Raw genomic sequence first — 13,328 nt, 5'->3', positions numbered from 1 at the left:
CACACTCGTGCACAAAAACAGACACCCTGACTAGATGTCATCTAAACCAAAATGGTAGGATTGGGAACACAGCTCACTGGTAAAGTATTCACCTAGCAGGCATGAGGCTCTCAATCCAAGATTCAGCACATCATTGAAAATCAGAATTAAGCCAAAAATATGTATTCTTTCAATGCCTCTTAGTTTAACTTGAAGAAGAGGAGGAACAGGAGGAGGACATAATGAGGAAGGTTAAACCAGGATACACATCAACCCCTGTTATCAAAAGCAACATTTAACTCTTTACTCACTCTCAATGAAAAATCATCCCACTAAAAGTTTTCACAAGACTCTAACTTGTTCCTTTTCCTTTATCTTTAGTTTTGGAGACAAGCTCAAGTAGCCCCAGGCTACTCTTCAACTTAATAGGTGGCTGAACCTTGCCTTGAACTGTTCCTCCAGCCTCAGCTTCCCAACAGCTGTGATCATAGACCGGAGACAGATGTCCTGTCAGAACATGTAGTTTTTAAGATTTTTGGATTTATTTTATGTGTACTGTGCACTACACATTGCATAGCACCCACGGGGTAGAAGAGGTCACCAACCAGCATTCTTAACCACTGAGCGAATGCTTTTCTTCCTTTCTTTTTTTCTTTCCTTCTTTCTTTTCTTTTCTTTTTTTTTTTTTTTTTTTTTTTTTGAGATAGATTCATAAAGATCAGAATGGCCACAAATTTGCTATGTTGCTCAAGGTTGACTTTGAATTCCTGACCTCCAAAGTGCTGAGATTACAGGTATGTGCTACAACTCCTGGCCTTTTATTATTTTAACAATTCTAGAAGCCACTTACTATAATGGTATTTTCAGAGGCAGTCTTAATTGAGTCTTAATTGAGCACAAGCTCAAAGGGAATGCCTGTGACAGTCACTTACATATGAGAGTAGCTGAGGCACTATTAAGACTGCCTGTCCTGTTTAAAAAGGCCCTTCTCTGAACTATTCATGCAGACACTCAGATCTCTTTCTCTCCCTAGCAAGCCCTCTTACAGGTACACAACCCCACACAACAACTTGTTTGTGCCAGGTACATTCCTTAAAAACACCCCAAACTCTGTGTATAAATCTAAGCTTATCTCAGCCTAGTCCTTCCTATGTCCCTGTGTCTTATAAATAATGTCTCTCAATCATCCAAAGTAAAAGCTAGCTTTTCCCCTCACTATCGTGCTCTCTCCTCCAAGAACAAACCAGTCTAAAAGGCAGACCTAACCATTTTATCTCTACACTACCACACAGTATCTACCTTGTCTTCACCAGCAGCAGTGTTGTCTGGCTGTGACCTACACCAGCGGTCTCTAGCAACTACCCCTAACTTCTCATGCCCATAGTTTTCCAGAACTTGAAGGTCCCGCCATCAATCCCCTTGACCTTGGAAGCATCTAAAGTCAACTGACCTTTAAGGCTATTCTCTTTCTGGAGTGACCTGTTGCATCCTATTGCTCTTCTGAATCGACTTCCTACCTCTAGCTGGCATAGCACCACACCAGCCTCTCGCTGAAGCCCTTTTGGTCTCTCTGCTATGGTCTCTGCATCTCCTCTCTAACCTGTCTTGGTGTCACCTGGCCCTTCAACACCCACCCTCGGGAATATCGCAACAGAAGATGAATCTTAGTCTCGCTCTGAAAGGAGCTGGCTCTGCTGCTCTTCACCTCAACAGTCATGCAAAATTACAATGTATTGATGACTGGATGTAAAATTAAAGGACTTTTAAGAATTATTTATTTGGGGAGCCAGAGGGGGTGGCACATGTCTTTAATCCCAGTGGTCAAGAGGTAGAGGCAGGCTGAGGCCAGTTTGGTCTACAGAGTAAGTTCCAGAGCAGCCAAGACTACACAGAGAAATCCTGTCTCAAAAAATTAAAAATATTTATTTTTATTTCATGTACAAGTGCTTTGCCTGTGTGCCTGGCACCTGAAGTCAGAAAAAGACATGTGATCCCCTGGAACTAGAGTTATATGCGACCTGAGCCACCACATGGGTGCTGGGAACCTAACCCGAGTCCTCTGTAAGAGCAACAAGTGCTCCTAACCACTGAGCCATCTCTCCAGCTTCAGTATAGTATTTTTTTTTACTCCCAAACAAAGAGATAAGTTCTCCAAGATCAAAATTATATACGACTTGTTTATCACTGTATCTGGAAGCCTAAAATCACAACATCCTAAACTATAAAACCAACCCACAAAATACTGAGGTTACTTAGTTTCTCCACTGTAAAACTTAGGAGCTCATCTTGTCACTGATCTCTGAGTCCCCTAGAAGACCTGACAGAGATCTATTACTTCAACATTCCAAACTTCTCCCTCACAACTCTATTCTACAGGGACACCAGCAAAACTCCATCTTCTGGACTCCATCACTGCATCTGCATCTTTTTTCCCATCTGGAATTCTTTTCCCCAACTTCACACTTGCAAATCCGACTTAACCTCACACGCTCAAATTCAATGTCACCGACCCCTCTAAGTCTTCTCTGCTTACTCCAGTCACACACTCTCTGCCTCTTCATTTCCACAGGTTCTCCTATGCCAGGTTCAGGTCTCAGATCAAATGACACTCAAATGAGTGCTATGTCACCAGCTTGCCAGAATCCTGTAAGACCACCTGTTTGTATTTTGTTGATAGCATTTACTACTATCTGAAATTATCCTGCTCATTCCATTTGCTTGTTGTTTTGTTGACTGCCCGTCATCCCTCACTACAACCTAAGATCCATTGGAGCAAGAATCTTATGCCATGGTCACATTTCCTCACTTTTCCACGTCAAATGGGGAACACAATCAACGAATATCTGCCCAAGATATGGATGACTCTGTAGTTCTGTGTACATAAACTTCCCCTTGCTGTTTTCCTAACTTCTTGTGGACCACACCAAACTCTGGCTGATCGATCTACTTGTGTGTATTATCCAAAAATTCTCCCACAACAGAAGCAAATAATAGATAAATGCTAATAAGTGATCTCTCCAAAAGGTTCTGCCCCAAACAGGCCAATTCATGTTGTAGAGAATCCAGGGCTAAGAGGAATCTCCTCCCTAGACGGCCCTGTTCCAATATGCCACCAACATTGTAGATCCAAAAACTAGTTTCCTCACTTCCTTGGAACAACAATCAATGGTACTCTTATCCCTGAAATCTTACAAACCCTGCCTTCTATTTTCACCCAACATGTCACTTCCTCAAGCAGCGCTTCTTCCAGGCAATCATATCTCCAAATCTCTTGGGCTGATCAAAGGTAGTGCTGAAGAACTGGCTCACTCACCTTTTCCTTAATACTTCGTTTATCCTTAATAAGCCGGTTTTCGAGGTCGGCTTTTATACTCTTCAAGACCCAAATCTAACCCACAGCAACAAATGCCTCCCGAGTGTTGCCGTTCCTTCTCAACCTTCCACCACTGGTAGACCCCAAGTCCACCAAATGAACATCCCTCCCAGGAGGCAAGCGACCATCAAACACAGTGGGGCAAGCCCTATCCTCGCGATTTCATGCCCGGCATCTTCCTTGGGCCTGGAACATCGGGCTGGGCCTACACTCCCCACCCGCACTCACCTGAAGCGGCCCCCGCAGTGCTGGCATTGCTCGCCCACCCAGCCCGTGGGGCAGACGCACTGGCCGGTGCCAGGGTTGCAGCGGCCGCCGTTGACACACGGCCGGTCACATTCCTTGGCCTCAGCTGCGGCCGAGCCTGACACAGCCGCCGCCACCGCAGCGGCCTCGGCCTCCCGGGGCAGTGGCAGCAGCAATAGCGAAAAGAGCAGCGGCAGCAGCGGCAGCAGCGGCGGCGGGGTTAGCGCCCGCGACAGTACCCGCGGGAGACACAGCCCGGCGCGCGGCCACGGCCTCCAGGCCCCTGTCGCGGCGCAGGGTCGGTGCTGCCTCTCCTTCCAGCCCGCGGGCGCTGCTGTCGCCGTCGTGTACCCCCTCAACCGCGCCTCAGTCGCCTCCGCCGCCGCCGCCGCCGCCACCATCTTCCTGGGGCTGAGCCGGCGCCCAGCGAACACATACACACCCCGCACGCCGGCTACCCTTCGCCTGGCCGTGCTAGGCGGGGCCGGGAGACGGTGGCCCGACGGGTCCATATCCAAGGCGGAGCTGAGGCTGTGCGGCGGCCGGGGCGGGGCTGGCATGCGCGGGGGCGTGGCCAGGGCCGTGATTTTCCGGCGTACCCAGCGGGTAAGCCCGCTCAATGCCAGGGTCTTAGCGCGGATGAGCCTCGCCTAGTCTACAGAAGCAATTTGCTCTCCGCACCGCGCCACAGCGAGGTAGCCAGTACCTTCCTACAGTGGCTGCCTGGCTCTGTTAGACAAGCTGACTGTGGTAAATATTACTCTTTGGACTCCTCCTGCCCATCAGCTCGTAATCCCAACTCCTTTTTGGTGGGAAACCGGGTCCAAAAAGCTGCCTAATGGTGTGGTGTGGTGCTAGCTGAGACCTGAAGAAGTAGTACTTAACTGCATTCGAGTTTCTAAAATAGGGATAACAAAATGGCACGTGTGTTAAGCTCCTGGTTTTTGAATAAATGTGTAGCAGACTGAATGCACACACAGCCAGGCTTTCCTTGATAGCAGATTGAACCAGTAGCAGGCCAGGTCTATGTGTAACTTAAATTCTGCAGGAGAAGTTTGACATTATCTTGTACCCTACGACCTTTCCATATTCTCTGAAGAAAGAACAGCCCAGAACTACGTGGAGCACTCTCAGCCTTACACTTGCACACCCTTCTTGCTAACACCAGTTACTTCTTCTACTCCCAACGATGCATGCTTCCCAATAGCATAACCTTGTATTGGGCTGGACTTTGACTCCACTAAACCAATAGAAGAATGTGGTAATGAGATAATGATCTTAATTTTTTGTTTCTTTTTCTTTTCTTTTTTCTTTTTGCTTGGTCTGATTTTTGGGGTGTTTGTTGTTCTGGGGTGCTCCTGCTCTTCCACCTTGGAAAGATTCATACAGAAGTTATATGGAGAGAAAAGGCCCCAGGCACATGAACCTGGTAAGTTTATCATAGCTGGAAGGTCAGTCACTGAGTGAAGAAGCCATCTGGGTTGTTTTAGCCATCTGAATTGTTCCACTAAAGGAGGATGGATGGATAGATAGATAGATAGATAGATAGATAGATAGATAGATAGATAAGAGAGTTATTAAGTTGGCTTACAGGATTGAATCCAAGAAGTCTGACAATGGCTGTCTCACACTAGAAAAGATGAGAGGTCTGGTAGTTGCTTGATCTACAAGACTGGACTCAGCAGTCCCATTTTGGTGCTGGGGTCCTAAAAGACTCCTGGAGAACTCACTGCTGATCCAAAGAAGTCAGTTCTAACATTAGTGAGGTAATGCAGCAGAAACACGAAAGATGAACTCACCTCCAAGAATAAGGTCAAGCAGACAAAAAGCAAAGTTCCTTCTTCTGTGTCCTGTGTCCTGCCATGAGCAAGTGCCATCTAGATTTAGAGTGAGTCTTCCTGCTTCAGATACTCTGATTAAGACAATTCTTCATACCCAGGCAATGGCGGCCCACACCTTAATTCCAGCACTCGAGAGGCAAGGCAGGTGGATCTTTGTGAGTTTGAGGCCAGCCTGGTCTACAGAGTGAATTCCAGAACAGCCAGGGCTACATAGAGAATCCTAGTCTTAGACAGAAAAATCAGTTCTTCACAAGAATGCCTATGTGCTTGTATTTGAGCTGTTGATCCCAGATACAGCCAAGTTAACAATCAAGATCTCTCCTCGTGTCATGTCTGCGTTACCTAAAATAGGGACAAATCTTTCCTACTATGCCCCATCCAGAGAGAAACTCATTGCTGTTTCAAGCCTGCTTTAGAGACGTTAACTTCCCCTCGTAACTTGGGCTATGCAGTATACTTATGCAGATATTTGAAAGTTTGGGCACCTGGTCCTAGGAAACAAAACCTCATATATGCCTGTAGAACCTCTCTGAGTAACCTGGGAGTTCAGAACTCGAATGTGCCCATACTCAGACAACAGTGTCAAGAGCAGACCCTGCCCTTCCTCTCTCTGCACCCCCTGAAGGCCTGGTAGAGCTAAGCTACATACACAGCAGCCTCTCCCCAACTATCCCAGAACTCCAAAACCAGATTCCAGTTTTCACGTTTATTCACTTCTTTATCTTTTCTCTTTTCCCTCTTCAGGGTTCTACATACCGCTGGGTATGGTGAAAGAAGGAAAGTCAAGGCACGGACCTACCATGGGTCATGTGGTAGACACACGGTTAAAAGTCTCGCTATTGAATCTGACCTATCCCCTCAGGCTCCTGTTTTAACCTTGGCTCCCTGCTTCTGGCACTGTTTTGAAGGCTTGGGCTGAGCTGCCTTAAAGTTTACTCCTGCCTCTGGTTCTCCTTGCTTTCTCTAATTCTGTATTGCTACCGTGTAAGCCATCCTCCACTCCATGCTTCTCCCTGCCACAGACAGCCGCCGTGAATTCTGCCATGCCTTCCCTGTGAGAGACTGAAACAAGAGCCAAAATAGATATTTCTTCCCTTAAGCTGCTTCTGTTGGGGCATTTTGCTCACAGCAGCACAAAAGAAGCTAGTGTGGTCTTCAACACTTCTGCCATGAGAGGAGCTCCAACCTTTCTGGCTCCCTCAAATCTAGATTGGCCTTTATGATTTGCCTGGTCAGCAGATTATAAAGGATGTCACAGTCTGGGGTTCCTGTGTCACGAGAAGCCGTGACGTTTCTTTACAACTGTCTCAGAGCACTTGCTCTGGGGAAAGCCAGGTGCCATCAGAGAATTCCACGTCTCTGAAGTTGCCATGCTGGAAGGTAGCTGGGCTCCAACCTTTCTAGTCCACAGCCATTCAAGTCTTCTCACTTGGATACCAGATAAGAAGCCAAGAGAAGGAGTCCTTGTGATACACAAGCTACTAGTTTATGAGCATAATAAGTAGGAGTACTAGTTTAAGCCAGAAAGTTGGGGAATGGCTGATTACACAATAGAAAACTGTAACATATCCTGTAACTCACTCTCGACAAGGACAAGAAGTCTAGTGATGTAGACCCAATTAAGAATTCATCAAGGGGGACTGGAGAGATGGCTCAGTGGTTAAGAGCACCAACTGCTCTTCCTGAGGTCCTGAGTTCAAATCCCAGCAACCACATGGTGGCTCACAACCATCTGAAATGAGATCTGATGCCCTCTTCTGGTGTGTCTAAAGACAGCTACAGTGTACTCATATATAATAAATAAATAAAATATTAAAAAAAAAAAGAATTCATCAAGGAAGGGCTGGTGAGACTAGGTGTGGTAGTACCTGACTTCAGTACCAGCACTGGAGGGCAGAGGCAGATGGATCTTTGTGAGGCCAGCCTGGTCTACATAGTGAGTTCCAGGACAAATCAGAGATGCATAATAGAGAGACCCTATTAAAAAGATTTTTTTAATTAAAGAAAAACAAAACAATAGAGTTGGTGAGATAGCTCAGTGGGTAAAGATACTTGCTGTGTAAATCTGACAACTTAAATTCAACCCCAGAAACCCGTAGAAGGAGAGAACTGACCCCACAACATTGTCTTCAGATCTCCACACTCATTCCATAGCATAAGCACACACACACAATAACAAATTTAAAAAAAATCATCCAGGTGTAATAGCACATGCTCTTTTAATCCCAGTACTTGGGAGGCAAGGGTAGGTGGATCTCTGAGTTCAAAGTTACCCAGGCATACAAAGTGAGTTCCTGGCTAGTCAGAGCTATGTAAGAGATCCTGTCTCAAAAACAAAACAAACCCAATATGATCATAAAATCAAATATACACAGGTAGTGAGCTATGTGTCATATCTGGTCACTCCTTGAAGTATGTCTTTTGAACCCCGTGGACTAATTATGATTAAAATGCCTTCTCTTTGCATATCAAGAATGCACATAGTACACATACATACATTCAGGGAAAACACTTATACACATAAAATAAAATACACCTTAATGGGGCAAGCGGGGAGCAACTTAGGGAATAAATGTTTACTTTGGCTTATAGTTCCAGAAGGGTTACAGTCCATCACAGTGGACAAGGCATGGCAGGAATATGAAGGTGGCCTGGCACACAGGAAGCAGGAAGATCACACTTTATCCATACACAGGTAGCAGAGGGAAATAACAGGAAGAGATACCAGGCTATACAACATCAAAGTCTGTCCTAAGGACAGCAAGCCCTCACTTCCTAAAGGCTCCATAATCTTCTCAAACAGTGTCATCAACTGGAGACCAAGTGTTCAAATACCTGAGCCTATGGGGGAGTTTTCTCATTTCACACCATGACCCTTTATGCCTAGCATTCATGCTCTACCCTTTCTTCACTGGTCCTTCCTAAGGCAACCATTTCCAGGTGCCAGAAATGTTCATGCTAATGACAAACAAAACCAGCCTTTAACCTGGAATGCTTTAAATCTAGACCATAAATAACAGAATCATTATGAACTGCCTGGTTATGAGCCACCACACAGGTGCCATAGGAACTGAACCTGGGTCCTATGAGCCTATTGGGGGGGGGGTCTGTGATGGTTTGAATGAGAATGGCCCCCATTGGCTCATATATTTGAAGACTTGGTCCGTAGTTGGTGGAACTGTTTGGGAAGGGTTAGGAGGTATGGCCTTGTTGGAGAAGGGGTGTTGCTTGGGAGTGGGCTCTGAAGTTCCAGAAGTCATGCCAGTCTCATGCTCTCTCTGCCTCGGCCCGTAGATCCCCATGTAAGTTCTTAGCTACTGCTCCAGTGCTGTGCCTGCCTGCCATCACATGTCCTGCCATGATGATAATAGGCTCGCCCTCTGAAACTGTAATTAAGCTCCCAATTAAATGCTTTCTTCTGTAAGTTGCTTTGGTCATGATGTTTCTTCACAGCAATAGAACAATAACTAAGACAGGGCCATTCTCATTCAAACTACCACAAGACCTGTGAGTAGTGCTTACACAGATGAGTTAATTAATGCCTCTGCCACCCGGTTCTTACTCCCATGACACTGGGTTAGTTTCCAGGAGAACAGGTTGTTATACAGTGAATTCAGCTTCCTTGGGTTTCTCTTGCTTCTCTCCAAATAGACTTACTTGCCTGCTTCTTTGCATTGTGGGTTGAAGCACCACAAGTTTCTCACTACATTATAGTCCTGGGCATCCTCAGATGCCCACCTTCCGATGCCCAATCAACGTTTCCTTATAATTTCCCAAGTTCAGATATTATGTTATTGGCAACAGAATTGACTAAGGCAATTTCTCTAAAAGCGGAGCCTGAAGCACCATTTGAAGAAACGGTTTATTAAGAGAATTTATCCATAAGAAAGACAGTGAAAGAGGAAGGAAGAAAAATCAGGCTGTGTTAATTACTTCCAACTTTCAGCGTTCTGGGTGGAGGACAGGTTTTGTACATCTTTCCCATTGGAAAAAATATTTCTGGTTTCTCTGGAGATCTTTGTACTGTGCTCCAACACTCGCAGAAGCCTTGCTGGCTATAAAATGGGACTTCAGAACCAAAGAGAGAACATGATTCTTCTTAAAATTAAGAAGTGTATGCTCGGGGTTGGGAATTTAGCTCAGAGGTAGAGCGCTTGCCTAGCAAGCGCAAGGCCCTGGGTTCGCTCCCCAGCTCTGAAAAAAAAAAAAAAAAAAAAAAAGAAAGAAAGAAAGAAATGTATGCTCAAGATGAAACTGAGTTCTGCTTAGGTGAGATGGGCGTGTGTATAAAGAAAAAAAAAAAAAAAAAAAAAAAAAAACTCAGGGAATCCCGGAGGGAAACCATACAAAGTAAGAGTAATGGTGGGTGTTAGGGAATCCAGCGTGTGGTAGCTTGAATGAGAATGGCTAGAGGCTCACACTTTTGAATGTTTGGCTCCCAGGTAATGAAGGATTAGAAGATGTAGCCTTGCTGAAGGAGGTGTGTCACTACGGGTGAGCTTTGAGGTTTCAAAAGCCCACAGGAGGCCCAGTCTCTATCTCTGCCTGCAACTTTCTGATCAGATGTGAGCTCTTAGGTATTGCTCCAGTACCATCCCTTCCTGTGTGCTACCATACTCCCTACCATGATATTCAAGAAGTAACCCTCTGAAACTGTAAGCAAGCCCCTAGTTAAATGCTTTCTTTTATAAGCTACCTCAGTCATTGGCGTCCTTTTACAGCAAATAGGAAAGTAACTAAGACAGGGGCCCATAGGGGTTGGGGATTTAGCTCAGGGGTAGAGCGCTTGCCTAGCAAGCGCAAGGCCCTGGGTTCGGTCCCCAGCTCCAAAAAAAAAAAAAAAAAAGACAGTTGCCCATAGAATAAGTGTTTAATTCCAAAGCCACCTGCCTGCAAAGGCCATTGGACACAGAATCCACATGATCGACCCTACACTGCTCATGGATTTAAACTCATGAAAATTTTTTATAAAGTGAGTTTGTAAAATAAGAAAAAGCAGAAGTTGTGCGTGGTCAAGAGTCCACTAGAATGGCTCATGGTTACAAATAACCTGTACAGTATGCGTTTTAAAACTCTGCACTAAAGTATAACATGGATGCAGAAAAGTAAAACATACACACAACCCTGAAAACCCTCAAAGTAAACATAACAAATAACCAGAACTCAGATAAGGAATCAGGACCCCATCGGGACTCCTCTAGCCTGCTCCTGTCCCCATGCCAGCGAGTGAGTTGCTCTTCTGACTTTGTACAGCGTAGACTCACTTTACTATGCTGTCGTCGTTTTTACTGTGTATAAACAGAACTCTACAGAGTGAATTCTTTTATGTCTTGCTTCTTTCTCTCAGAATTTTATTTGTGATATCCAGCCATATTCTCTATAATAGTAGGCCACTTATTTCCCATCTCATATTCTTTTTGTGTGAGAATATATGTCATTTTATGACAAATTGTTAATTTATTCTGTTTCTGGGAGACATTTGGGGAGTTTCTAGTTTGAGTCTGGGAATTTGTGTCTGTTTGCCTTTGGCTTTGTCAAGACGAGGTCTTGCTCTGTGGCCCAGGCTGACCTCAAACTTGAGGTGATTCTCCTCCTCAGCCTCTCAAGTTCTGCATTAGAGGCTTCAGACCCTGCAGCTATTACAAAACTTTATTCCCCAGAAATGAAGATCGAACACACTACTTTGTACCCAGTAGGTGAGTGTCAAGTGTTCCACTTAGCCTTCCAGTCTAGGAATTTAATCCAAGTATCTTAGTGCTCTATTGCCATGAAGAGACATGGTGGCCATTTAATTGGGGAGTTTGCTTACAGTTTTGGAGGGTTAGTCCATTATCATCACGGTGAGGAGCATAGTGGCATACATAGGTGGGTATGGTGTTGGAAAAGCAGCTGAGAGCTTTATGTCCTGAGAGACAGAGACAAACAGACTGGGTCTGTCTGGATTCAAGAGTGTGACCTTTTGAACCTCAAAACCCACTCCTAATAACACTCCTCCACTAATGGCAACACTTATTCGAACAAAGCCACACCTCCTAATCCCTCCCTGGCAGCTCAACAACTGGAGACTAAGTTCACATCTCTGAACCTACAGGGGCCAGTCTCATCGAAACCATCACACCAGGTTTCTTGGTTAAGTGTGTACACTTTTTTTAAAAATTTTTATTTATTTTTATTCCTTTTATTGGTTTGAGATAGTGTTTCTATGTATCCCTTGCTGTGCCAGAATCTATGTGTACCAGGCTGGCCTTGAACTCATAGAGATCTGCCTACCTCTGGCTCCTGACTGGTGGAATTAAAAGCATGTGCCACCAGATGGGCCTTTCTACTGAATCTATACAAGGTACACTGATCAGCATCTAACCAGCAGCTCATTTGGGGGAGAAAAGCCCACTTGTGTAGCATTAATTGACTTCTATTGTGCAGAGTGTTCCCATTGGGGCATCTTTCAAGCTACCAACATGTTACTGAATGGAGAATTGAGAATCAAGGCATGAACTCTTCTCTCCAGCCCGTAGGAACCAGTTGTGGCACTGGGTATCTCTGGCAGTCTATTCAGAAGCAGATGTCAAAACAATCAGACAAGCAAGGTATTTATTAGGGGGGATGTCTGCAACAGTAAAGGGGAAAGAAGCCAGAGAAGGCAAGGAGATGAGTCACAGTGGAATAAAAGCCCTAATGGCTGTGGGGTAAAGGGAGAAGGGGAGACCAGTTAAGAGGAGTCTAACTAGGTGCAGCTCTGAGAAAACACTTGCTGAGCCAGAGGGGAGCCCTGGAGCCAATTTGCCAGTCAGAGCAGTCCTGAGTCTCTCAGGAATCAGCCTGCACTAATACAATCCCATGAGGAAGCCAGAGGGGCTGCCAGTCAGTTACACTCTGCAGGTGATCTTTGAACAGTGTATCTAACACTTGCCACTTTCGCAACATTTACCCATACTGTCTCAAGGCAAATAGAACTCTCCTCAGTCAGCATTTCCTCTGCATGCCCTGCCTTTCATAAGTCAGTGGATAGCCATGGCCTGGCTGACTTGGTTAGAAACTGAACTGGCTATTTTAAATGGAACAGCTATCTTTTTATTCGAAAAGAGACTTGAGAGGAATGCACTGCATTTCTTCCTAATAAGCTACCGGTAAATGTTCTAATCACTAAGGAAAGCAATAGGAGTTGGTCATGCTACAGACTGCGCTTTGACATAGGCTATCTTTTGAGAAATGCTCTGTCATGTGACTTCCTCACTGTGCAAACATCATAGACTGTACTTAGCCAACCAAAATGGCTACATCATCACTGAAGCGATATAATCTCTGGGTCTACTGTGGTATACGATATATGTGTCTATTATGTGGCATGTGACTAGCCCCAACCAACAGCTTCTATCTTATGTAAGAAGAGCAAAGGGAAATCAAGCAAGTCGGTCAGAAATAGAAGCTGGAATCATTTCCCTTTTGGTTAAGATCAATTGTAGAAATAGAAGCTTGAAAGATCACATAATTCAAGTTACAGCTAGCTATGGAGCTCAATAGTATGCTGCTTTTTCGAAAGTAGTTCATATATTCTTTGATATTCCCTTTAAAAGTTAAAAGAGCTTTGCACATCTGACTACAGCAAGAGTGGGAGCATTGTGGGGTTGGGGATTTAGCTCAGTGGTAGAGCGCTTGCCTAGGAAGCGCAAGGCCCTGGGTTCGGTCCCCAGCTCTGAAAAAAAAAAGAACAAAAAAAAAAAAACAAAAAAAAAACAAACAAAGAGTGGGAGCATGGTGTCTGGGAAGTGGTGCACATTAGCAGTGGTCTCCAGACCTTGCATGCCCAATGCCCTTCCCACTGCCCAGGCCATGGTGTTAAAATCATAAATCTTGTTTATAGCCCTGGGTCACATGGGGTTCCCTATGCG

At 45.1% G+C, this 13,328-nt stretch overlaps 1 protein-coding gene across 1 annotated transcript in view; it reads right to left on the bottom strand.

Annotated features, from left to right (window-relative positions):
- The window catches only part of Atrn (attractin), a 124,781-nt gene extending 120,782 nt beyond the window's left edge, over positions 1-3,999 (bottom strand). The window contains exon 1 of the mRNA XM_032904225.1: positions 3,581-3,999. Coding sequence (XP_032760116.1) covers positions 3,581-3,999 — 419 coding nt within the window. The remainder of the gene's footprint in view (positions 1-3,580) is intronic.
- Between the last annotated feature and the right edge of the window lie 9,329 nt (positions 4,000-13,328).

This window comes from Rattus rattus, chromosome 5, assembly GCF_011064425.1.
Source record: "Rattus rattus isolate New Zealand chromosome 5, Rrattus_CSIRO_v1, whole genome shotgun sequence".
NCBI classification, from domain to species: Eukaryota; Metazoa; Chordata; class Mammalia; order Rodentia; family Muridae; genus Rattus; species Rattus rattus.
Note: the sequence above shows the minus strand (reverse complement) of the source record. Positions and strands in the feature narration are given on the sequence as shown.